This window comes from Aptenodytes forsteri, unplaced genomic scaffold (assembly GCF_000699145.1).
Source record: "Aptenodytes forsteri isolate BGI_AS27 unplaced genomic scaffold, ASM69914v1 Scaffold132, whole genome shotgun sequence".
Classification (NCBI taxonomy): Eukaryota; Metazoa; Chordata; class Aves; order Sphenisciformes; family Spheniscidae; genus Aptenodytes; species Aptenodytes forsteri.
Genome location: NW_008795520.1, coordinates 3,882,988 through 3,908,028, shown reverse-complemented (window position 1 = coordinate 3,908,028; position 25,041 = coordinate 3,882,988). Strand labels below are relative to the sequence as shown.

The 25,041-nt window shown below is 40.1% G+C and overlaps 1 protein-coding gene across 1 annotated transcript in view; it reads left to right on the top strand.

Moving 5' to 3' along the window:
- The window catches only part of PCNX2 (pecanex homolog 2 (Drosophila)), a 153,489-nt gene that overhangs the window by 43,650 nt on the left and 84,798 nt on the right, over window positions 1–25,041 (top strand). The window contains exons 13-17 of the mRNA XM_019472707.1: window positions 1,987–2,158; window positions 5,314–5,424; window positions 6,933–7,024; window positions 17,906–18,015; window positions 20,239–20,335. Of these exons, the coding sequence (XP_019328252.1) occupies window positions 1,987–2,158; window positions 5,314–5,424; window positions 6,933–7,024; window positions 17,906–18,015; window positions 20,239–20,335 (582 nt within the window). The remainder of the gene's footprint in view (window positions 1–1,986; window positions 2,159–5,313; window positions 5,425–6,932; window positions 7,025–17,905; window positions 18,016–20,238; window positions 20,336–25,041) is intronic.

The window sequence follows — 25,041 nt, the reverse complement described above, 5'->3', positions numbered from 1 at the left end:
CCCCACTCACTCATATTGAGCCTCCTGCCGACCAGCCCCCCCAGATCCCCTTCTGCAGGGCTGCTCTCCAGCCACCCCTCTCCCAATTTATACTTGTGCTTGGCATTGCTCTGTCCCAGGTGCAGAATCCGGCATTTGGACTTGTTAATTTTCATCCCATTAATCACAGCCCAATGCTGCAATCTATCTAGATCTCTCTGCAAGGCATCTTGTCCCTCAAGAGAGTCAACAGCACCTCCCAGTTTGGTATCCTCAGCAAACTTGCTAACGGTGCATTCAACTGCTGCATCCAGATCATTGATAAATACATTGACCAGAACTGGCCCTAGAATTGAACCCTGAGGAACACTGCTGGTGACCGGTCGCCAGCCAGATATAGGCCCGTTCGCTACAACCTTTTGAGCCCCACCCTTCAGCCAGTTCTTCAACTAGTACACTGTGAACTACTTCAGAAGTAAGAGTTAAATATACACTGTAAACCTAATTGAGTATGTCAGTGTTCTGCTTGGAACTGAAAGGTATGTGGAGCTAAACGTCTGGACTTCTAGTCATTGACTCAGTCTTACCCAACTGCCTTCAAATAATTATCATGCAAAGATAAAACCTGGGTTCCATAATTCAAGAGGTAAGTCAAGAATGTAACATCACGATAAAATAGACTTTGGTCTGGAGTGCACAGCAGGATGTAAATCATTAAGCAATTGTTTAGATGCAATATTTACTGGTTTCTTTTCCTAAGGCACAGCTCGTATTTAAGATAAATGAACTGAAGTTTAAAAACAGCCAGAAAGTAGTATTTTAAGTGAATCTTTTTTTAAGTCAGATTTTTATCTTTCTAATTCTCCTTTGATTTTTTTTTCACAGGCATGTGTCCTATTTTAAAAAGAAAAAAAGGCATTAGTAAAATTGAAACTCTGATTGAACAGCTAGGATTTGTGAGTCTGACTTGATTCATATTCCATAGATGTGAGGTGCAATATAAGACCACTAGTTCCCTGCAATCTGCCACGTTGTTAACTGATTGATCCCAAAAGACAGTACAGATCAGTTAATAGCAATGCTAACATACGAGCTTGGCTGGCAGCCAAACAAATATGGCCACTGTTTCAAATTAGTGAGTAGACTCAAAAAAGAAATGATCTTTTATTTTACTCACTTAAATTACATTTTACAAATAAGAACAGTTTCACAGCAGCTTTATGCAAGGCAAACTTGAATCCTTGTCACTTTGCTCCTGGCTTTTCACACACAAAGGAATCTTTTGACTTGCCAGCACTTACAATGTCTTATTTACCCTTAAGCTTGCTACCAGGAGAACTATCAAGATTTTTCTTAAGCATCTGTTATTCTCCCTGGCCCACAGCCCCACAGCAGTGTTTTGTAGGATTAGTGCAAATCAATCTTGTGAGAGATGTGTATGAAAGACATAAGATAAGGATCCTTCCACATATTAATTCCTCTGGATCATAATTTCAAACTGCTGCATGAGAGAGAGAGTCCAGAAACTGCTGATGAGTGTCAACCCTTCCAGGAGGGACACTGATTTGCTGTCAAGTGGTTCAAATCAACCAAAAAAATTGAATTGTATTGGTGCAAAAAATCAATCTCCATGCCTCACACTGCACGTAGGAGGTGCTCTACTATTTTTTTTTTACTTCCAGGATGCAATTAAAAATTAATTTTATATTTCATAAAGTAAAAAAAAAAAAAGCCAAGCTACCTGAAGCAGACATTCATTAAAATAAAAGTAATACAGAGAAAAAAATCTTTTTGTATTGAAAAGAAAGGTTCAGATTGAGGGTTTTTTTCCCTCCACAGAAAATGACGACTTGTGCAATTAGTGTGTTTTGAAAGGTCCAGAAGGTTAGATTTTCAAAAGCATAAATGATTGCTGGAGTTAGTCTTAACTGCTTTTTGTGCCTTTTGAAAGTCTCCTCTGGAGAAGATAAAATACCACTTTTTTTCTTTTTTTTCTTTTTTTCCCAGGGGCACAATAAAATCATAACCTACAGCAGACCTGTATATTTTTGTATATTGTGTGGCCTTATTTTGCTGCTAGATGCTGGATCTAAAGACACAAATCCTCCAGTTTATACCATGTATGGCTTGAAGCTCTTTTCGCCTAGATCTCTCCAGTCAGCCAGAGACCATGCAATAGGTGAGTCAATATTTTTCCTAGGACTGTAGAAATGAATTAAGCGTTAGCCAGGGAAGTCTCTGTTTTCCCATGTTGGCAATCAAATGCATGTTATGGAGGCACAACTCTAAGTCAAATTGATAGAAACATTTGGAATGACTTAAGATGGAGGTGGGGGGCAGCTGGCAACCTTCCCTCACGTAAAAGGAGTTCTTAATGAAATGAGGCTCGTAGAAAAGTCTCTATAGAAAACTCACAGTCACTGATGTTATTAGCAAAAGACATCATCTGTGAAATGCAGTTAATCTTTGTAAGAGCTTGTCTGTGCGGAGCACTTACTGCAGAATAAGCTGAGTTTTAAATTTAATGCCTGGAAGCTAATTTGTGCCAAGCCCTCAGATGGACATTCTTCCGCTCATGAAGAACACGCTTTTTCTTGGTTTAGTTTAATCTTGCTGTCCATGTGATGAGTTAGTGTGGAGCAGCCACTCTGCAGTAGCTCTTCCAACCTGTTTCCTTCTGGAATCATGTCCTGAGGTGGCTGAGGACATTCAGGTATTGCCCCAAAACAGGACTGTTAGTCCTTTGGCACTAATTTGGAGTGGCCACAGCTGGAAACACCCTGTTCTGTCAGGACACTTATTCCTGTTACACACTTGCAGTCCGTAACTCTGATGCTGCTCTAGTTGTGTCACAGATATAAGTGCTAAACTGGACTCAAGTCAAGTAGTGCAACACTGTTAGGTATGAAGTAGAAAAGTTAAAGGTTACTGTAAAAGTTGTGAAAACTTCCCAAGAGCTGTGTTGTAGCGTACCAAAGGCAACCCATTGGTTTGTGAATTTAGAACCAGGAAAACCTACTGCAGTAGAGGAAAAAATTGTGATATAGAGTGTATGACCTTTGAGGTCTTTGTTCACCTGCAATTGTTGTACTTGCTTTTTGCTATACTCAAGTCAGGCTGTTGCTGCCTGAAAGGCATACTATTTTTAGGAAAGCCTTCTGGTCCTTTATATGGGTTCATTGACTCCCATTCCTTCTCACTAGAAACAGGGGAATAATGAAGACCTGCATCTCACTTATTTTCATTAGCTTCTTTCATTACTTTCCTTTGGTCTCATTAAAGTTTCTTCTTACATCTTATTTTCTCTGCCTGTCAAAGGTGAACAGTAAAAATGCTGATAAATAATTCAACAAGAATCTTAAATGACTCTTGGGATAGAGAGAAATGAAAAACTATAGCAACCAGTATAAGAAAAAAAGTGTGGTTATAAATGTGCTAATTTTGGCTGGCCTCAAAAGAGATGGTGGAGCAGGTTCTTGAAACAGCCTGGAGGGGGTGGGGGTGAGAGGAAATACAGGCTCATCTCCCCACTTGGCATCTGTTTAACCAGAGAGGGAGAAGAAACCATTTCCCTCTGCTTGTCCCCTGTTCTTATTTTGCCAGCTGTGGGAGCTGGCACATCTGTGGGTGTATTCAAGTGATGTGTGGTGCCGCGCTCTGGCAATTCCTTGCTTTGTCTCTATGGGAGTCCCAGCTTCTGGCTGCCGTCAATCCTTGCAAGTGTTTACAGTGCAGCTACTTCCCTAAGCCATGGCAGTCGGCATCCTCCAGCATTTTGCTGCACTTTGAGTACAGATTCCCTTAGGCACTGAAGGTATAGAATTGTTTTGGGCAGTATTTGTTTTGGGAGGGAAGTTGGCCCTGATGAATACCAATGAAGTGTTGCTATTGTTTTGTGGTTTTGCCCATTTGCTAGGTATTTTTGATATCTTTTTATTGGTTTGTCATCATAGTGTGACTTTTTAATTTATATTTTACTCATAATTTATTGTAGTATTCAGAGTTGATATGTTGGGAGATTGAGGGATTTTTGACTACACACTACAAATACCAAGGAAAGGAAAAGTTTTTTCTGTTTCAGATGTTCACTATGGTAAGAAGCTAAAGTGATGGAAATCATAGAAAGGACTTACCGAGGAACTAGTGTGATGCTGCATAGCATACTGTCATAAAAGTCTTGAAACAAGGTTATAAAAGAAAATCAGTGGAAATTTGTTAGAAGCGTAACCTAATTACTTAAGAAATGTGGCTTTTGACAGGTCCATTTCTTTGCAAACAATCTATTTAGGATCTGATTCTCTTTTATTTTAAATTGATGGTGGTTCTGTTATTGATTCATATTAGTTGGGGGATCATGGCTTTAATTCATTCTAACTATGGTTTTCATCTGGAATTCCTTATTTCAGCGGACCTTTTTGCTAGATTAACATACATAGTGCAAGTAAATGCACAGACAGAGCCAACCGCAGTCATTAGGTGCTACAGGTGTGGTTAGTGACAAAAGTAGTTACACACTTAATGTATGATAGTTTTTGTGATGAAACCATTTAAGCATTAGACAGGTGAGTGACATTATTTGGCAGACATCTCAGAAGAGTAAATATCAGGTGGTGGCAAAATTTTGTGATAGCAAGTCCTCTGCCTCCTGCTTTCAGCAATGACTGAGCTTCTGTCGGGGGAAGAAAGCCTCTGTGAATGTTATCCTCTGCTATGTTCAGGAGGGGGAGAACAAAAAGACTATTTCTCACTGAAATAACGCATATTTCTTCTCCCTGTGAAAAAGTATGTATTATTACACAGCAAATGGACTAGTACTCAGATATATAATTTTTAAAAAAATAATAGTTTTCTAAACTTCCAAAATGCTTGCAGTGACATTGCCACTGAGTTACCATTCTACATTTCTCAAAAGACCCAAAGTTTCCAAGTCAAAAATTGTGCTTGAACCATCTCAGATTCAAGAAGGAAGTTCCGGAGTCTGCAAATTAAAACTTCTGTACTTTAAATAGAACAAATATAACTTTGAAAGTATTTGAGAAGCAGTAAGGAGGCTACATAATGCTGTTTTTTTCTACTGCTGCTTTTATCCAGAATAAAGCTTAAAGTTAACCCCTGAGCTTTATAGTTTCTTACATGTAAAATAGCATAATTTATTTTGAATACATGAGAAGGAAAGTGTAATCGTTGCTAAGTGTAATCGTTAAGGTATGCTCACTTGAGTAATCTTCAGAATTTATTGCAAAAATTTCTTATTCTGGTATGATGCATGTTTCTCTGTTCTCCATACATTGTGATGTATGACTGTGTTCTAACATACTTTTTTTTTTTCTTTAGTGTTTTTATATTGCTTTCCTGCAATTTCTCTTCTTGGTCTTTTCCCTCAAATCAACACCTTCTGTATATATCTTTTGGAGCAAATAGACATGTTGCTTTTTGGCGGTTCTGGTAAGTAGCCAGTTGCAGCCTGAGCTATCCCTTTCTGGGCTTATAACCTTAGATTAGAGTATATTATTGCATGTTTTAAAGCACACTGCGTGTTAAAGCTCAAACAACTAATGGTATTCATATAACAGTGGGGTGAATACTAATAAGACCCCCTTGATTAGATTTCTTTCTTCTTTTGAAAAGTTGCATACAAGTTGTGCTATAGGCTGCAGAATGTGGTTGGCATCAAAGAACTCATTCCTGGCATGTCCAATGTGAATCTTTACTATATTTATAAAAAAGAAAAACTTAAAAAAAAAAATTCTGTTAAAACTCCATTTGAAAAATAAAAATTAAAAAATGTTTGCATTGTTCCGTAGTAAGGCATATTCACAAGATACTGGATGTGTGATTTTTTTTTTTTTTTTTGATGTTATTTCAGTTAGAGATTAAACAAGGCCCATGGGAGACAATGCATCGGTTTTTTTGTTGGTAGTGGTGGTTTTTGTTTCTCATTATAGCTTAAATAACAGAGAAGATTGGGATGCATCTACACTGTCATCTTAGTTTGGATCAGAAACAAACTTCCTCCTTTTTTTACTCCAAACACTAATGAGCATACAGTCTGTAGGACCAGACTAGAGATAGTTTGCAGTAAGGCATTTCAAACGTATATCATGGATATGACATCCTCAGCACTTCTCATTCCACAAACCCACGCTTAGTGTATAGTTCTGCTTGCTACTGTAGGTGTAGCCTTTGGCAAGTGGTTAAAACTAGTACAGATGATATGGGTGTTCTTTGGATTTTGTCTCATAAACACCATAGCAGACCTGGAGGAAATAATGTGATGGATAAAGTCCTCATCCTGTCAATAATGATGATTCCAGTGTATGTTGAACCCTAATTAGAGCATGGTTTTGCAGCCCCTGTGTCTCCATTGTTGATACTGCTGAACTCCTAACTCTGTCTGACAGCTTTTCCTACCCTGCTTCTGGAAGCTCTCAAAGGAGGTTATAGCAAGAGATCAGCTGGCATCCTTCTCTCTCCCTTTAAGTTCATACATGTATCTTAATGTGGTGCAAATCATTGTTGACCGAGCAAGTTAGGATGCTTTTGGATGATACCAGAGCCTGTGTTTCAGGAGCAAAGGGAAGGAGGAAGATTCCACATGGAGTTTGACTAGAAAATTGCCAGTTTTGTAGATCACTTCATTCCTCCTTGGTAGCAACATGAAGAGGCATACTGATATTTTGGCAAAACAATGTTCAGTGCGAAAAGCAGTAGTGTGGGACCTCAGGCCAATGGAAAACACATGGAGTACAGTGGCATCGGGCTTTCGGTCTTAGCTGTAAACAGTTTTGTGAGCTTATTTGGGGCACTGAAGGTGTTCTCTCAACAACCAGCTTTGTGATATCTGATTTTAATCTCTATACCTCTTGTGATGCAAGAGCTGTTTCATTTTTTTCTTTTGATTGCACGTTCTCATTTAGGAAGAAATTAACTAATATGTAATGTCTGTATTTTAGCTGCTGCTGGGTTCGTATCTGCGCTATACAGCATTTCCCGAAGCTTTGTGGTTCTGATTGTCCTATATGCTTTCTGCTTCAGTGCAGTGAAGGTAAGCCAGAAAAACAACACTGCAAAAAATCAAAATTTGAAGCTCAAAATTCATATAATCTAGGGAGACCAGCATTGTTTGGTGCTACGTTGTCATTGTTGTTTATCAAGATAAGCTTTACAAGCCATGCTTCAGGTTCTGCCTATTAGCTACACTGAAATATATTGAAACTGTAGTAGAAATACTGGAGTAAACGTGTGTCTAATACCTGTGACTGTTTGCTTCTTAAATGTACCAGTCTGAAATGATCCGTTTAATTTCCCCTGCAAAGACTAACAGCAGCCTTGGCTTAAAAAGCTGCAACTCCTATTGGCCTGTATAAGCCAGGCTGAATTTGGTCAAAATTCCTAGTAAGGTTCATACTTCCAAAGGAAAAAAATAAAGGATTTTGTTGCTGCTTCATAACAGTATGCCTAAGAACTTAAATGTCCAGCCTGGGCAGACCAGTGGACCATCTGACCCAGTAATGTGTCTGCATCCGCACGGAAATGCAATTTAGGAATTTAATGCAAGCCAGATGACTGCCACTATTTTCCCTAATATTCCACCAGTATCCACAATTGTTGGATTAGGGATGTCGGAAAGTGTGTCCCTGATTATTTCATTTGGTATCTGTGGACTTGTTGTCTATGAATTTGCCAAGTTCCTTCCTGAACGTTCTGGTCCTGTCTGTCTCCACAACTTTGTGCCAACAAATTCCACATGTTCACTGTGCTCTGTGCAAAGCAGTGCTGTCCTTCATTGGTTTTAAACTGATCTGCTAATTTCACCAAGCCTTCCCTATGCCTAGTATTGCAGGACTTGTGGAAGAACTGTTCTGCATTCGCCGTACCCGCTGCCTTCGCAGTTTTGTAGGCGTCAGTCATATCCCGCCCAGCCATCTTCTCTTTAAACTGAAGAGTCCCAGCCTTTCTAGTGTCTCCTTGTAAAGCAGCTGCTCTCTCAGGAGTAGCTAAGTTAGTCGCCCTACTCTGTGCCTTCTCTTACTCCGTTATGACCTTCAGATATGGAGAGTAAGTTGCGTATGGTGCTCAGGATGTGGGTGTGCCATGGCTCTATATGCTGGCAAAATGATTGGCTGCCTTGGATGCCCAATATTGTTTTTTTGGCAGATGCTGTGTTTTGAGCCATATTCAATCTAAAGCATTTATTTTTTTGCCGTTAATGTATATGTCCTCTGCATTTTTTGTTTTATTTAAAAAATAGCAATGAAATTTTGGCTGCCTTCAAGTCTGCTGTAAAATTCTCAGTGACCACAGCAAGACCAGAATTTCATCTTAGACTTGTAATAAAATTTATCCTTTAAGGGACAGTGTTTCATTACAGGCTAGATGCTGTCAGTGCCCATGCAGGAGTGCACCAGGATGTGCAGTGATTTACAAGCTGCTCTTGACATCTTGCGGGCATACGTGAGAGGATGCTTTATGGTGCTACACATGCATAGCACACACAGAGATCCCAATATGAGGTTCTACAACAGCCAAGGATGTATCCTGTCAACACCCAGGCTGGCGATTTACACAGATGAGAGGGGTGATCAGATGTTTCTTTGAGGGAATCTTTAAGGAACATAAGCATTTCTATAATGGCTTTTAACAACTTTCCACTTAAAATTTTGAATAGGAGCCTTAAATCAAAAAAGGTCAATTATAATGCCTTAATGATCTCTCACAGATGACCAGAGCTGGCTGTGTGTGTGTTTTTAACCACTCCCAGTAGTAAGGTAAAATATGTTAAGCCACCATTTTATCTTGTCCCTGGGTGGCTTGAGTCCATACACGATAAATTATGGCAACTCAGCTGCTGAGCAGTGCTGCATTAAGACACTTTAAAAGTCTTTGAACATGTGGTGTGCTCCCAGGGAATCTCCTGTCACCAGGCTCACCCAGTATATCATAGAATCATAGAATAGTTTGGGTTGGAAGGGACCTCTAAACGTCATCTAGTCCAACCCGCCTGCTGTGGGCAGGGACACCTTCAACTAGATCAGGTTGCTCAGAGCCCCGGCCAACCTGACCTTGAATGTTTCCAGGGATGGGGCATCCACCACCTCTCTGGGCAACCTGTGCCAGTGTTTCACCACCCTCAGTGTAAAAAATTTCTTCCTTATATCTAGTCTAAATCTACCCCCCTTTAGTTATACTATCAGTTATACCATCAGTTATACTGGTTTGGCCTGACCCAGCTGTGTGATGCTAGAAAGCTTAACTGCTTCTTATGCAGTTTCCTAAAGTAGCTAGTATTCCTGCTACTGTTTTCTGGCTGTGTTAATGATTTGGAAACTGCACCTGGGATGGAGAAGGTGGCTCTCTGTAAGGATGAACAGAGTGAGAAAAATCTATAACAGGGGGGAGAAACAATGAGAAAAATGGAAAGAGCTATATGGAAGGAAGGAATTGAGTTAAACCACTGTTCAACAGGCAAATATCTGGGGAAATGATCATTTTTTCCCCTAAGGTTAGCAGAGGGTGATTCACTAGTTAAGGGTAGGGAAGTTGTGTGATGGATACTTTAAAAAATAGTTTTATAAACAGTATTAAAGAAAAGCCTCTTAAAATATTCTACAAACTCCTTTCTCAGCATAATACTTTAAATTACAGCATGCAGGTGTCTTTGTAGATAAGCAATCTCCTTGTGGATTAGAATTTAAACTGCTTAGAAATATGCTTTTAATGCTACCCTGAAGTTGTAGAGTGCTGTGGAAGATTTACAAGATATCTGTTGTAAATTACCAATATTAAGTGCAGACTTTCTGTTCACACAGAAATTACAGCTAATTTGAATTTTTATGGCACTGTTCTTGTGAAGGCACTTCTGAGGAGGTTGATTTAAAGCATGTAAAGATGATTCCACTTGCTTCAGCTCATAATCTCAGTCTACTGGGGTGCTTGAAATTTCATACATTTTCTCTTCTAGAAGTTATGAAATAAGCACTTGTGTTAATCCTCCTTGTTCTTCAGTCAGGTCCAGAGATTTTTTCCCTTTTGGACTGTTGTCTATAACATTGCAAGAGAATGATTCTATCAGACTTATTCTTTGGTTGGTGGAGGAGTAAGGAATTGGCTTAAATGTAAGAGAAGAATCTGATCCTGAATAGGGACCACTGTGAAAGGTGGTCTAATACTCCTCTAAGAAACTAGAACTGTTTTGATATGTATTGAGCAACAACTTCTGATCCTAATCAAATGAAGGTTTGGATTTTTGGTGCACTAGAAATTGCAGTTTAACTCAAAACTGAGCAAATGCTGTAGTCTGTTTCATTGAGGTGTTTGCACAACGGTGATAGGTACACGGTTTTCTGTAAGATAGAAATGGCATCTCTTCCACACTTGCACTCTACAGCTATTTTTCATTTGTTATTTTTATTTTACTCTTTTCAATTTTAGTCAGTTTGGCAAAACCAACAGAGCAAAATTTTCAGTATTTATGGAGGTCAAAAAATCATCACAATCAAAAAGATTCAGGGCAGGGAAACATGGTAGACTCTCTCTGGCACAGGATTTCTGGGTTGCAAAGCTTATTTCTTGGCTGAAATGTAGCATCCTCAAATGTAAACTTTGTTTATTGGCAGAACATCTTAGAGCTCAGCAGGTGTAACTAGCAGACTTCTATTTCCTGAAATAAATTGCAGGGGAGAATGGATCTCTAAGTGGTTGTGTGCTTTTTACTGGTGAACAATTGCTCACATCAAATGCCCAAGCTGAAGACCCATTCCAGTGGTATCAGGCTTGAGCCTCTCCTTCCTTAAGTGGTTCTTGTGTTCTAATTATTATCTTGCAGGGTGAAATAGTCTAGCCTCATTTCTCTGTGTATGTTAATTATTCCAAAAGGAAAGATAATATTCCTGAAGGAGTTCATTAGAAGAATAATTAATTTACCACGATTTTCTTTTTTGTTAAAGTAAATAAACAATGTTCATTTTATAATAGATCTGTGTTCTTAAGTGAGTTTTTCTTGTTCATTTTTAGAACAGGAACTATATATGTACGTACAATAGTTTGATTTAGTTGCAGTCAAATTTTGAAATTATTTTAGAATAGCAAATTCACAGCAATTAATTCTTTGCTCTAGAACTCCAATTTTAGAAAAATTAAAAAGTAAGAATTGAGCAATTGTTTTGAGGTGTCCACAAAACAGTGTAAGTACTCAAGTTAACTTTCAACATCTGTATATAAGCTCTGAGAATTGAGACAAATAGGCCTGTGCTGAAATCCTGTGACTTGTCCAGACTGATTCTGCTGTTGAATTATGTTGTACAAAACCACCTGAGAGTCTCTATGAAAAAGCAGCTGCGGTATAGACCTATCATTAGTTTAACTTAATAATTGTAATTGATTTTTGTTCAGATAAGTTGCCTGACGAAAATTATTGTACAGTATTCTCGCTTGAGAGTTCATCCTATGATCTGCAGACAAAATTTGGCGTGCCCAATGAGTTCATCTGGCCCTGCCACTCTTTCTGAATGACCTTGCAGCATCTTTGCCATCAGCAATGTTTCTCTCTCACGGCTAAAATGCACATACCACCTAGAAGAGGATGGACAGATCTCTAGTCTTGTGCTAACAGTGAACGTGCAGGCAGGCTGCTTATATGTCCCATCACAGGACTTGATCAGAAGCATACGATGTGTTTTGGGGGGTGGCTGCATACAGCTCACCTGGCAGACGCAGGGTGTTGTGTGACCAAACATGCACTTTCCACACAACTAAAATAAGGGTCAGTCTGTTAGGCAGCCAGGCACAAACTCATCGCATGATGGGGAGGTCTGTGTTCGAGTTGTGTGGCTCAGACACTTGGAGGAGGAACAGGGACACGTTGTTTGGAGGCGACTGAGAAGAGAAGGGGTCCCACCTGCTGTGGCCAAGCGATCTGCTCCCCTCTTCAGAGTGCTCCTCAGCAGCTTTGCCCTTGCTTGCTGTTTGTGTGGAGGAACTGTGGGTCTGCAGTTTGTTGGGACCTCCTCTGGTGGTGCTACTGCTGACTGATCAGTTTTCTTTTTGTTTAAAGTTGTCAAATTAAAAAAGAAAACCCAAAATTGTTCACAGTAGAAAGTACAGGGTATTGCATCTAAAATTATAACAGATAATTTCTCCAGAAAACTGCATAACACAAAATAGCTGGAATTCCAGGTCTCCATCCGTGTGTTTGAGGCCTTGAGGACTGATGGACAAGACACTGTTCATTACTGTTGTCAGTCAAAGGAGCGTATTGTGAGTGGAGCAGGTTTTCAAGTTGCTGTCTGACATAGCTGGTGAACAGAAGTCGTTCCCTCTGGTAACGATGTGAAGTCACCTGGATAGATTTTTGTTTTACGGTCGTGTTATCCCAGTGATGCAAAGGTGGTTTGGCTACAGCTTTCAGGTGCTGTAAGACATCTCTTCATACATCTTGTCCCATGACACATCCCTGTCATGAGTGATATGACAGCAGCTGCTTATCCAGCCTTACATACAACAATACTGTGAACTTGATTTCAGACAAGAGAGAAGATAAATGTCTTAGCTTCTGAAGCACAAAGACCTGAGTTTCTCCTGCTTGCTTTGAGATTTTCTTTATCTCCCAGACCTCTGTTCCATGGTATCATCACTCCTTATTCCAGTTCTTTCCAGGTCCTCTATGAATTTCATTTACTTTTGTTTAATAAAAAGCTCTAAATCCTAAACATGGTTTTATCACCTCTCTTGGTCGTTCCTTGGATTGTTACATCTAATAGCAGCAATTTTTCAGCTAGCTACTTTTTTGAAGCTATTGGGTAACAGTTTAGTTTAAAATTATCTGTGTTCATTTCAGCCTGGCTTTACTTCTGATCTCAGCTTCAGTCCTGTAATCTTGAACAGAAATTGGCAGCTCTAATAGCTACCTTAGCTTTGATATATGAAAAGGTTATCTCTTTTTTTTTTCTGGAGGAGGTGTTTTTATTTTCAGATATTACATCCATTAGATTGGAGACATGGCAACTTCTATGCCATCTTTTTCACTTGACTAGAATTGCCTGATGTGCTGATTTTTGTCTCCCACTCCATCTGTTTTGTGGTCTGTGCCCAAATATTTAACAGATATTAAAAAAAAAAGCCAGGTATGCCCTCCTACTTCTTCCACAAATATTCAGTCTGGAATTTAGCTGTCTTGATATCAGTCTTTAGCATTCCAGCACATCAATGTTTTGCTGTGGGGCAGAAGAGCACATCCCCGAAGGTTTCTGGAATCAGTCAGTCGTCTTCTGCCTTCTGTTCCAATCAGCTGGTTTGGACTTGAAACTTATCCAGAACCAGTTAATTATTTGTCATCCAGCTTTTTTGTTTGTGTGTTGGTTGTGGGTTTTGGGTTTTTTTTTTTTAACTGCTTAAGGAACTTGTGGTTTATCTTAATCAGCCTGGAAAAATTTCAGATTTTGGACTTGGGTCAGAAAAGTTGAACTGATGTGAATGTGTTCGTATGTGGCACAGCTGCCTCCTCCAGCTCTGTGTAAGTGCGTATTTTTTTAAATGAAAGCTATATAGTTTCCATTACCTTATACCTGAAGAAAGTATTTTCTGGTAACTTATTTATTGATTCAATGGACAGTTTCTAAAAATCCTGTGTGTATTTTAAACCATTCTCAGCTCACATTGATGTAGTTTGGTTTGTTGTTTAATGAGTTTTAAACTCATTAATCAGAATAACAATGCTTCTTGATTCCTGTTTTTAACAATGCAGGCTTCATCTGTGTACTAATAATTTTGAAATATTTGTCTTAAGGTTTTATAATGGGAAGGAATTGCAAGTATACATCTCCCTCAATCTGCTAAGACTGCCCAAATAAATTTCTAAACAGCACTGAATGGGCCCATGTGTATAGACAGAATTCCCGGACGTGTAAGTGATGAAAAATTGAAGTATAGGATTATTAGACAGCTTTGTTTCTACCGCATAAAATACTTCCAGCCCTGTTGGAGGTTTTGAAGACAAAGCTCATCAATTTTATGTACTTTCCAATTTAGAGACCCCTGAGGTTCAAGCAAGAGCTGCTAGGAGTGTTAATTTTGGAGAGAATTGTCAGATATCATATGTTTCTGTGAGTGGTTTGCAGCCATAGTCAGACTCGCACTTTAGTCATAACTTCAATAGTTATGCTCTTAGTTTTCTGCGTGTAAAATATGAACTTACTGTCAAGATATAACAGAAAAAGTAAATTATGTCTGCAGAATCTGATATGGCCCAGGGTTACTCTTACAGAAGTATGTCACTGTATAGGAATGTAGAAATCTGCACTTCTTGTTTAGGATAAACTCACCATTATGTGAAACATGAGAATCGATGCCTGAAGTTGTTGCTCATCTTAGTCTCTAGCCAAGGAATTCTAATCACAGACCAGGACCCTGTTGTGTAAGGGGGTGTGCACGCACACATGCATACCCCTGCATCAGTCCCATCCTTGTGGATTTTAAATTTCAGCAATGAAAATATGGTCACAGATAACAGTTGGGAGTGCAGAGAAACAGAGACAACATTGCTCAGAATGGGTAGTGATATCTGTATCCTGGTAGCTTATCATTTGTCAGGTTTTTGGAGCTCTTCTGGGAAGGTAATGTTTTGTTTTCCATGGATGATGGGAAGATAAGGCTGGTGGGCATCTCTCCCTAGAATTTGTCTCTAACCAGTGTAACGCGAAGCCCGTGAGTAATTCACATTTCTTGGTTGTTAGTGTTCACTGAAAATGAGTATCCATGGTAATACAGTTAAGTTTATAGTTAACCTTGTGGAGGACAGGTCGTTGTTACCATTTTCTCATACCTTTGGGGGCGGGACAAGGATTCCCTTTTACAGTCTCATTCAGAAAGTTTTTGTATGTTCAGAAATAGGATGATAGTAGTTCTTTCCATTTACCATCACACATGTGAAATGGCTGACCGTCAACAGTTGTCCTGCATATTGTTTGATATGAGCAATAGCATAGATCCATGATGAAGCTGGGGAGTGGAAGTAAGGAGAAAGACACCCCCCCCACCCCCCAAAAAAAAAAATTGGTTGAATAATGATGAAATCACAAGAGAGTGGAAAATTATATGATGTCTGTTCTTTGTGAAGAACAACTGGAGTTTGTCTCCATATTTAAAAAGCCAGCCAGTATGCAAACACCTTCAAAACACCAGTGTTCAGAGCACTTTTTGTCTCTGGAGTAGGACATATGATTTATTTTAGCATATCTTTGAAAGATAAGAGTTTGCTACATGCTTTTTTTTTTAAAGGAAGAAAGAAGCAAAAAGTATAAATAATGTAGGACAGAAAACTAGCATCGCCACTTTTTAAAAATACATTTACCTCCCCACCTTTACCAGTGGTAAAAGGCTTGTAAGTTCAAAGACACCTTTATCTTTCTTTTTAGTGGGTTGTTTGGGGATTAGGCGATTCTGTGGTTGAAATGGAACACCACCACCCGGACCACTGGGTCTGTTGTAACTCATCACTTTCATCCTTAACCCTGTAAGTCCATTTCACTTGTTTTAAAAATGACTACTTGAGTGTCTGCATCAAAGTCAAAACTATATATGAAAGCACTACATGTCACCTCAACCAAATGAGGTAAAGTAGGAAGTCAAACTCCCTGTCTAGTATGACAGATAATACCAGCTTCCAAGACTAAAACCTGTCATTTCTGTTTTCCCACTGAGAAGAATCATTGTCCAATTATCAGCTATATTGGTTTTTTTCATCTTTTTAATTTAAAGCTCTACCAGGCATCATTAGCGGGGGAGGAAAATGACAAAATGGAGCAGGGTACATCACACTGATGCTGGAGAAATGACACCTTTGTTCATTCTCATCTTTTGTGCAACATTGTGTAGCATTATTCTGGAAAATCCTGTTCTCTAGGCACATAGCAAATATCGATGCCTGTCCTGCCTGCCTTCCTGGCTCCCAGACAGCTGAGCTTTGAGGGGACAATGACACTTAGGAACTGGAGCACAGGCCAGCCAAATGCAGAAGCTCTGTGTAATATACAGAAAATATGGAAGAGTTCCTGAGACATTAATATGAGGAATCAGCCATGTGCAGTTTTACGGTAGAAATAGGGCAAAATGATTTCTCAAACTGGCTACTGATACATTTCAATACTCAGGTATATTGCTGGGCTCTTTATAGTATTTTGCTTTTGAAATAAGTTGCAGGGCAAAGGGGCAGTCACGCACTAGAAGCTGCTGGGTGGATCTGTACGCAGTTGTATTGCCCTGGAAATGCAATGGATATTTGGATGGGCTGTGGTTCAGCCATTTTCAGAACATTTTGACTCCAGTTAGTTTTCTTCAGTGTTTTGAAGACTATGAATTTCTTACCTGAGGCTAAGCATGGGAAAAGTTAACCCAAAATGTATGTGGCCCCAAAACTAGGAACAACAAAATGAAGAGTGGAATTGGATGGCAACATTTAACTTGTCAAACATATGGTGCTGGATTCTTTCAGTAATACCATGTAACTCTCTCTTTTGTTGGTAATGACTGTTTTAAGTAGGATTGTTTGATAGAACTAGACACTTCTTTCTTTCATCTTTGTGATGTTTAGTAGCATGATGAGGAGAAGGTGATTCTTGGAATGAAAGTTTCATTTCTGTGTACCAGTTCTTAGGATAATGGGAATTTCATCATTAAATTCCAAAGAAACCTCACATTGCAGCTGGTGGTTTGTCCCTTAACAGCAAACTAGTTTGTTTTACCCAGGTATTCATGGCGCCTGAAAGAAATGAAATCTTTCTTAATGTGAATCAGCTTTGCTAAGAAATCACGCGTATCACTGGGCAAAATAAGATGAATAAACCCACTTTATTCTGTGAAAATATTGGTCCTGTACAAGTTGTGAAGTTTTTCAAGCGAAATACTGCAGAAAATGCCTTGTTCATACTAGCTGAACAAGGCTTAAAGTTTCACAGGTCCTACGAGCATTGTCTCTCAAAACCTACCCAGAAAGTACTCTGATGTCAGGATCTGGTAACCTCACATTCACTTGATAAGGTAGAAGTTGTGTGGTGGCTTTGAACAAACCTAATAAGTGAAATGGCTATGGATCTGATCCACTGAGTTTCTGTGTCCTTCACAGCCAAAATTTGTGTCCTTTTACAGCCAGGACTCGCAAGTATGTGTTAGGATCCCTAATTTGTAGCTGAGGACTCCACAGATGAAGCTGGTCTTGATAAGTGCTCCTTAAGCTTCATGTTCTTTCTCTTATTATTTCTAGCCAATTCGAGCTGTTTGAGTCCCCCAGAGACAGTTTCTCATCTTGGTTATACCCAGAGTGTGCTGGCAAGAGTGTAAATTGTCTCTTCTTTCCCTACTTGGGGATGTCATGTACATTGGCGAGCTCTCCCTCTCCACTGCGTTATCCAGGCAGGGCCTGGATGTAATGTACAAAACAGCAGAAAGATTTCGGAGCGAGGTGCCAGAACTGTACCCCACTGCCTGATTTAGGTGATGTTGGCATTTGTTGTATGTGATCTGGCTACAGGTCAAGTAACTACATATCAATTTAGAGTTTAGACAAATACAGTGCAGTTCATTTCACTCGCATCTCATTTTAATGAGAATTTGCCTCTAGTGTTTCATTAAAGAGGAAAGAAAACCTGCCTTTCATGTGGTTTCCTAGCTAATTGCTGATTATAGCGGAATTATATAATAAGATCACAAAACATGCCTCCAATCTCAGTCTTTCTCACAATAATAGACTTTGATATGAAAAAGGATTTTCAGTCCTTGGTAGATAGTGTACAAATTTAGATGTGTTTAACACTGCATGTATGGCTTAGCTTACTTTAAAAAAAAAAAAAAAAAAGAAAAGAGAGAGAGAGAAAAATAAGAAAATTAAGTTTTCCATTCCTAACTTACAAATACTCTGCTTTGTCCTCCTGTTCAGGAACCCTGGGATACACAACACATTCCAGCGCTGTTCTCTGCTTTCTGTGGTCTGCTAGTTGCACTTTCTTATCACCTCAGCAGACAAAGCAGTGACCCATCTGTACTGATGTAAGTTGGCTGCAAATGTTATTTATTGCTTACAGTGTACAGCACACAACCAGAGTGATGCCTGGGTTTCAGAACCACAGGGACTGTCTCCTGAAAGTGCTGTGGTGAGGTGGAAATTCCTCGCCATGTCTGCCTGGTTGGTATCAGTCCTGTAAATAAATGAAATGCTGCAGTCAGATTACCAGTAAGGCTGGTGCTCTTTAAACGGCACTATCCAAATTCTCTGAAGCAGATTTCACCCTCTGGGAAATTGTGTGCTTGCCATGTTGGAGGATAGCAATTTAGTTGAGGGGGCTCTCAGGCTACTGGAGTTGCAGAATGTGCTTTGGGTAGCACCGTGGCAAGGAGAAAGGGCATTTGATGTGCTGGGAAGATGGCTCAATTCCAGCTCTTGCTGAGGGTCACTGTCAGTAGGCTATGCCTCTGTTTGAGATCAATTCCTTCCTTTTCTGCTCTGACACAGTCTGCTAAAGGTAGCTGAGGAAAGGTAGTGTGTATTAAGAGCTGCCATTGAGAACAAGGGAGGTCCAGGGGAGAAGTCCCCAACGTTGTGATCTGCAGGTTAAGGTGACGCGAGAGAGGCCTGCAGATCCATAGTTCAGAGGTGGCAGACGTGAGTTTTCCTGTGTGGGAACTGTGCTATATGGCAGTCATGGGGCCTGTGGTGGTCCACAAGCAGCTGAGCATCTGTGTATGTGCTGTGGGATTAAGCAAGCAAACAGGTTTTGTGCAGCTGGTATCACCATACCATCTGGGATTCTGCTTCAGACAGCTCAGTCTTATCCTAGAACAGTGCAGAGGGCCTGTGAGGAAACCCAGGGGTTCTCCTTTGATTCATGAGGTGTGTTGTGCATGTCTTGAGGTGAAGCTCTTCAGTGTATGAAGATTGTAATAGGCATATGGTAACAGGGTGGTTGGACGCACAATTCTGTAATGCAGGAGAGAGAGGGGGGACGTGGAGGGCTTTTTAGGCCATTCAAGATTATATCTGAGGAGAGAAACTTGGGAAAAGGAGAAAAATTCTGATGAAGAAGGAAAGGATATAGGGCACTAGTAGAAAATGGGCATCCCGGTAAATCTTACTAAAGAGTTGAAAAATTCCTTCTTTACCATCCAGAAGATTCAGGGAATCTGATATTTATACATTACTAGGTTCTGATGTGGCAAAGCAACAAGAACTGCTTATATTTATTGCCGTGAACTTTATCCAAAGCCTACTGTGTCTGGCACTGATGTCAATTAGACCTGGATCAAGCTTTGTGCAGGTAGTGTGTAGTTCAATGACTGTTACAGTATGGAACTCGGGTATGGAAGGAAGTGAAGCTGTGTGCTGTATTAGGGAGATTTGTTCAGCCTTGGAGTAAAATATACACAGGTAAATTGCAAATCAGCTTGGAAGAGTGAGCTCTTTCAATTTTGAAGTAATTTAAATGTATTCTTCTCTCCCACTCCCCAGAAAGGACACACCAGTTCATTAATTTCTTTAATAAAACAAACTTGTCTTTCCTTAAAACTTTTTTTTTAAGGAAGTTATCTTTAACCATTAAATCCATCTTAACTTTTAAATCTAGCTACTGATTTCATAACATTCTTAATTGAATCTTCAGCAGCTGAAATCATTGTTAAATAACCTAAGATTAAGAATATGTGTACAACATCATCAAATGTTTATTGTGCAATCATGATAAAAATGCATAATCCTTAAAAAAAGAGGTTTAAGATTTTTTTAAACAGCTCTGAACTTAATTCAAGGAGGTTAAGGAGATTGGAAACAGTATTTGAGGGATGGCCTGTGGCATAAACTTCAAGATGGAGGAGGAGGTAGCACATAAATCTTGAACTGAGGATTAATGTACAGTTTGTACAGAAATAGCTCTTTGGCCTTTCTAATGTGGGTCTAAACAGCTCCCATATTGGTTTCAGCTTAGCTGAAACATTAATAAAGGGCATGAATGGAACAGTACCCTCTCTGCTCATTCCTCTAAATGACTGAGTCACATTGATCGGACTGCTGAGACTCCTTAACGTTTTGACGAGGAAGTTCTATCCTGATAGCAGGTAGAGCTGGTTTGTGTCAATCTCCAGCTATACAGAGATAAGATAGCTACCGCATACATGAGGAAGGAAATCTGAGGCTGTTTTTCCTCCTCTGTCCCCCAGGAATATTCATATCTGTTTGACATGTTCAGAAGTATCCTAACGAGGATTTTTTTTTTTAAACAGGTCCCTTATTCAATGCAAATATGTCCCTCACTTTCTACGTCAACAATTTGAAGATTCATCAGCAGATCCACTCCCAGAAAAGATGAGAGAATCAGTGGTAAAACCTTTTCTTTCACTACTTTCTGTTCAAAGCTTTCTCCCATCCATTTTACCTACTGAGGAACATTTTAAATATTCTCATTTAGTAATTTAAATTACTAAAAGCACAGAAAATGGGAGGATCTCTGTTCTGTTCCTTTAAATCCACAGGTGGAAACTGAGAGAAGTTATTCTAGATCCTCTTTCCAGTGAGGCTGGAAGGGAGAAGGGGGATATTGCAATTTTCCTTTCTGAAGGGTTCCTTTGAAGGACTTGGCAACATTCATTCCTTAATATGGTTGACAGGAAATGCACTCTTAGAGCTTGGGGAATGAGGCATCTCATCCTGGTACTCAGAGAGCTAATGCAGGTTCTGTGCATAGACTTAACAGCCTGGCAACCTGGTGTGTGTGTACACGGTAGGCTGGATTGTTTAACAAGGATTCAAAAAGGTGAGCAGTCCTGCCAAACTCCCTGTCTCTGTTGGGTGGGGACAGGATTTGGTCCACAGAATTAAATGTGTTTAAAACAGCCCTTATTAATTTTTTTTTTTTTTCCTAGGGCTAGGAGTTGATCTGGTTTTCAGGAATGCCTTTTTCTGTGCCAGGAAGTACTTTTGATTGTATGCCCTCCACCCCAGCCAAGCCAGGTGGAGCACAGACCAGACTTGACACCTAGAGATGGAAGAAGCATGTGAAACTTGACTAGTATGAGAGAGGGAGGTACATGCCTGGTGCCAAGCATTGCCGTCTCATCCTCTCTTTGCTTGGCAGGCTGTTTATTTTCTACTGCCTGGCACTTAGCTCTAAGTTTGTGTCAGCTTATTTCCCACTTCAGCTTAAAGGTCCAAAGTGACCCGTCTTCTTTTTTGTGTCTTTTTCTATAAAAAAAAACTCACTAACTGTTACTCAGGGGAGGTTGATCTTATAAAGAGTTCATGTGGAAGATCATCAAGTTTCCAAAAGTATTAAGGGTGTTCGATATTTCTTAGAGTCGTGAACTGTCCTGCTTCCCGGCTGTCAGACAGCCCTTCTTCCTGATCACATCCCTAATGCCTGCATCTGAGCATTTGCAATCTAGGCAATTATTCCTAAATTCCTGAATGCTTGCAGAAGCAAGGAGCGTTCAGAGAGTGCCTGGAAGACAGACTGCCTTTTTTTGACCCTTAGATATGACCTGAGAGTCCATGGTGCCTCGTGGTACAGGTTGCTAGTGCAGTAGCTAGCCTGGCCTCCAGATGTCCCTTCAAAGGGATGCATCTCTCCTGTACATCTTCTATCATATTTGTTGAGGATTTTGTAAGGTGTTACACAGCCTACATTCAGCACATGAGTTGATCCCACACTACCAATGTTTTCTACTTTTCTTTGCTAAGCTGCTGCTTAGATTATTATTTTCTACCATGTATAATGTTATTTTAAACTGCTTACTCTAATAAGGCCCGCATAAGATTAAGTAATATGTCTTTCTTGTTGCTTGTATTGAGCTACAGTTTCTTGCAAACTGTTTGCAACAGGGTCACACTGCAATATGAATGTCCAGCTAGTAACAGAGTGAAAAACAAAATGTTAAAGTTTTGATATATTCTGTGGTATTTCTGGTGTGTAGGTTATTGCCACAGTTCATTGTCAGTCCATTCTTGTACATGGGCGCTGTATGGCAGATGTAACAGAAAGCTTCTCATTCTCCTGTATTTATATCCCACTTGTACCTTTTGCTGATAGTGCCCTTAGAGCAATACAGAGTCTGATCTCATCTGTTCTGCAGATGGAGCCTTGCCAGGGGACTGAAGCAGTTACTGCGGCTGTCCACTTAACTGGTTTCACTTCACAGTGCAGAGGGAAACCTTGAGTAAGGCTTCAATATGTTGAAAATAAAAAACAAAAGAATGAACAAATTCATATCTAAAATCCTGGCTATATTTTCAAAACGGAGTCATGCTGCAGACTCTCGACCTATTTTTGTGTCAGTAATGTGGACAGTGATCTGATGTCTTATACTAACACAATTACGATGTGGTTCAACTGCACTTAGGCCCTTGAGCCACTGGGGCGGAAGATGCAGAAGCGCAGGGAGGACTGTGGTGGGACTGGCCAGACATAGGACTTCAGTTCTTCTCTTCATCATGTCTCATTCCTGTCATGTTTTGCCAGTGTTTTTTTGCATTTAATTAAGTAGGATTCCTGGCACCTTTTGCTTTTGAGGTTGTACCTGGTTTTGGGGATTGGCACTTTTCTGCTCTGTACATTTGATACTCCATGCTGCTGCTTTTAGACAGAGGCTGCTTTCCTTCAGTGTTGCTGGAGCTTGCTAGTTCTTTGCCTTCATTTTTTTTTTTTCCCCCCTCTGTCCGGGCTTCCCTCAATCTATAAAAACTATAAGCAAATGTGTTTGCTTACAATGTCAGTTAGCAGTGCTAATTCTTCCACACTGGGAGATCTCTTGAAGAAAGAGGGCAATTTCTGATTAACGCAGGCTCTTTGTCTAACCCCTGTGTTATCTGGTGCCTTTGTCTCAATTAAACACTAACCAGTTTGTCAGGAGACTCCCACTGCTATCTTACAGTGCAGTGGTAATAGAGCAAGTAGGGAAGAATTGAGGCAGGAGAAAATGCATGTGCCTCAAGTTTGAGAAGCACAATCAAGCCACAGTTTCAGCTGACTTGCTTCAGTAACAGCAATCATGTTTAGGATGTAGGACTCAGCTGACTCTTAAAAGCCAATTTTAAATAGCTTCCAGAACTTCTGCAAGGGGATCTTCAAACAGTTCAGAAACTGGGTGAAACAGTATGTCAGTATTTGAAGGAGATTTCATGGTGGCAGTTCTTTTTTTTCCTCTTGGAGTGGTCCTCTGCGAGGAGAGTATTCCTAACTCCCTGTCAGTGGCAAGAGATGGCAGGATGTGACACAACAGCCAGCCTTGCCCTGGACTATATACAGACATATGGTCTACATAACATGCCGTTTAAGTAAGACCAGTTTTAATCAGAAATCCTGAGATGTACAGAACCAAATCACCTCCTCAAGGAGCTGAAATCAAACAAAGTTAATACTGAAAATTGATGTGTTGTATTCTGAAGTGGCTTTGCATTGATGTTAGGAATAATAAGTACAGCATCTCTAATGTTTAGTTACATGACCTTTTCTATTTTCCTTTGCTTGAATAGCTGTGTAAAAATTGCCAGCTTTGGAAGCCTGAATTATAAAGCAGCTGTGATGGATAATTGACCATTCAACTTTGAGAATGGAGCTTCCTACCATTATAATTAATTTCTATAGGCATCCACATGGCTGATTACTAGATTAACCAGTGGCCTGAGGGTGCTAATGTGTTACATTCAAACTCAGCTTCCTTCCTGGCCTTTAATACAAACATTTAGATAGCTAGCAAAAGGATTTGTACAAAGCTCCAAAAGCATAATTGAAAATAATAATTAAAAAAAAGTGCCACTATAGTATATTCTGCTTCTAAAATCTCCGAGGCATCAGATGTAGCGATGTTGGTTTGGGGTTTCTTTTTTTTCCTTGAGTGTAAAATGGAGAAAAAAGAGCACCTGTTTTCAGCCCAAACTTAACAGTGATTATCTCTTACTGCAGAGATTTTAACTGTGATCAGAGCTTAACTTTTCCACATTGGACCAATTGCAATGAAGGACTCAAGCATCACATTGTAGGGCTATTCAACATTCAGTTCATAAGTGCCTGGCCTTGGGAATGGAATCCAAAATCCTGCTTTAGACAGTTTGGTCTAAATGCAGGATGAGGAACAGAGTTGTGTCCAAGGTAGGCATGTGCTTTGTGGGAGCTGGATGCCTTATGCAGGAAGGGTGGAAGCCGCAGATCCACCCACAGCAGCCTGTAGGTGGACACCCAAGGTTTTCTCCTGGAAGGCAGCTCTGAATCCCCCTCAGTCAGAGAGAGAACTGCCCAGGGTCAGCTGTTTCCTGGGGGGCCCTGAGCACTATGCCATGACATGAAACAAAAGCAACTACTGCTCAGCTTTATTTTAGAAGAGGAAAAACCCAAATTTCCTGAGAAGTTTGAAAGTGTCTGCCACATCAAGAAGGAGCTCCTGTGGGGACCGCTGCGCAAGTCAGCAGCTGAGGATTTACATTTACATTTTGAAGCAGTTCTGTGCAAGGGCAAAAGGGCAAGCCTGGGCATATATGGTATTTTAAACACTTTAGATGTTGCCAGAGTTGGAATGCAATTGTCAGATTTGTCTTTAAATACCTGAATAACAATCATTGCTTTAAAAACATAGGCCTTTTCTGTATGGGATTGTTAATGTGTCAAAAGCAGTGAGAGCACCCTAAAAAGAACACTTGCATACTCAAAGATGGGAAAGGTGGGAATCATAGAATCATAGAATCATTGAGGTTGGAAAAGACCTCTAAGATCATCGAGTCTAACCGTCAACCTAACACCACCATGTCCACTAAACCATGTCCCTAAGCGCCTCATCTACTCGTCTTTTAAATACCTCCAGGGATGGGGACTCAACCACTTCCCTGGGCAGCCTGTTCCAATGTTTCACCACTCTTTCAGTAAAGAAGTTTTTCCTCATGCCCAATCTAAACCTCCCCTGGCGCAACTTGAGGCCATTTCCTCTTGTCCTATCGCTTGTTACTTGGGAGAAAAGACCAACACCCACCTCGCTACAACCTCCTTTCAGGTAGTTGTAGAGAGCGATAAGGTCTCCCCTCAGCCTCCTCTTCTCCAGGCT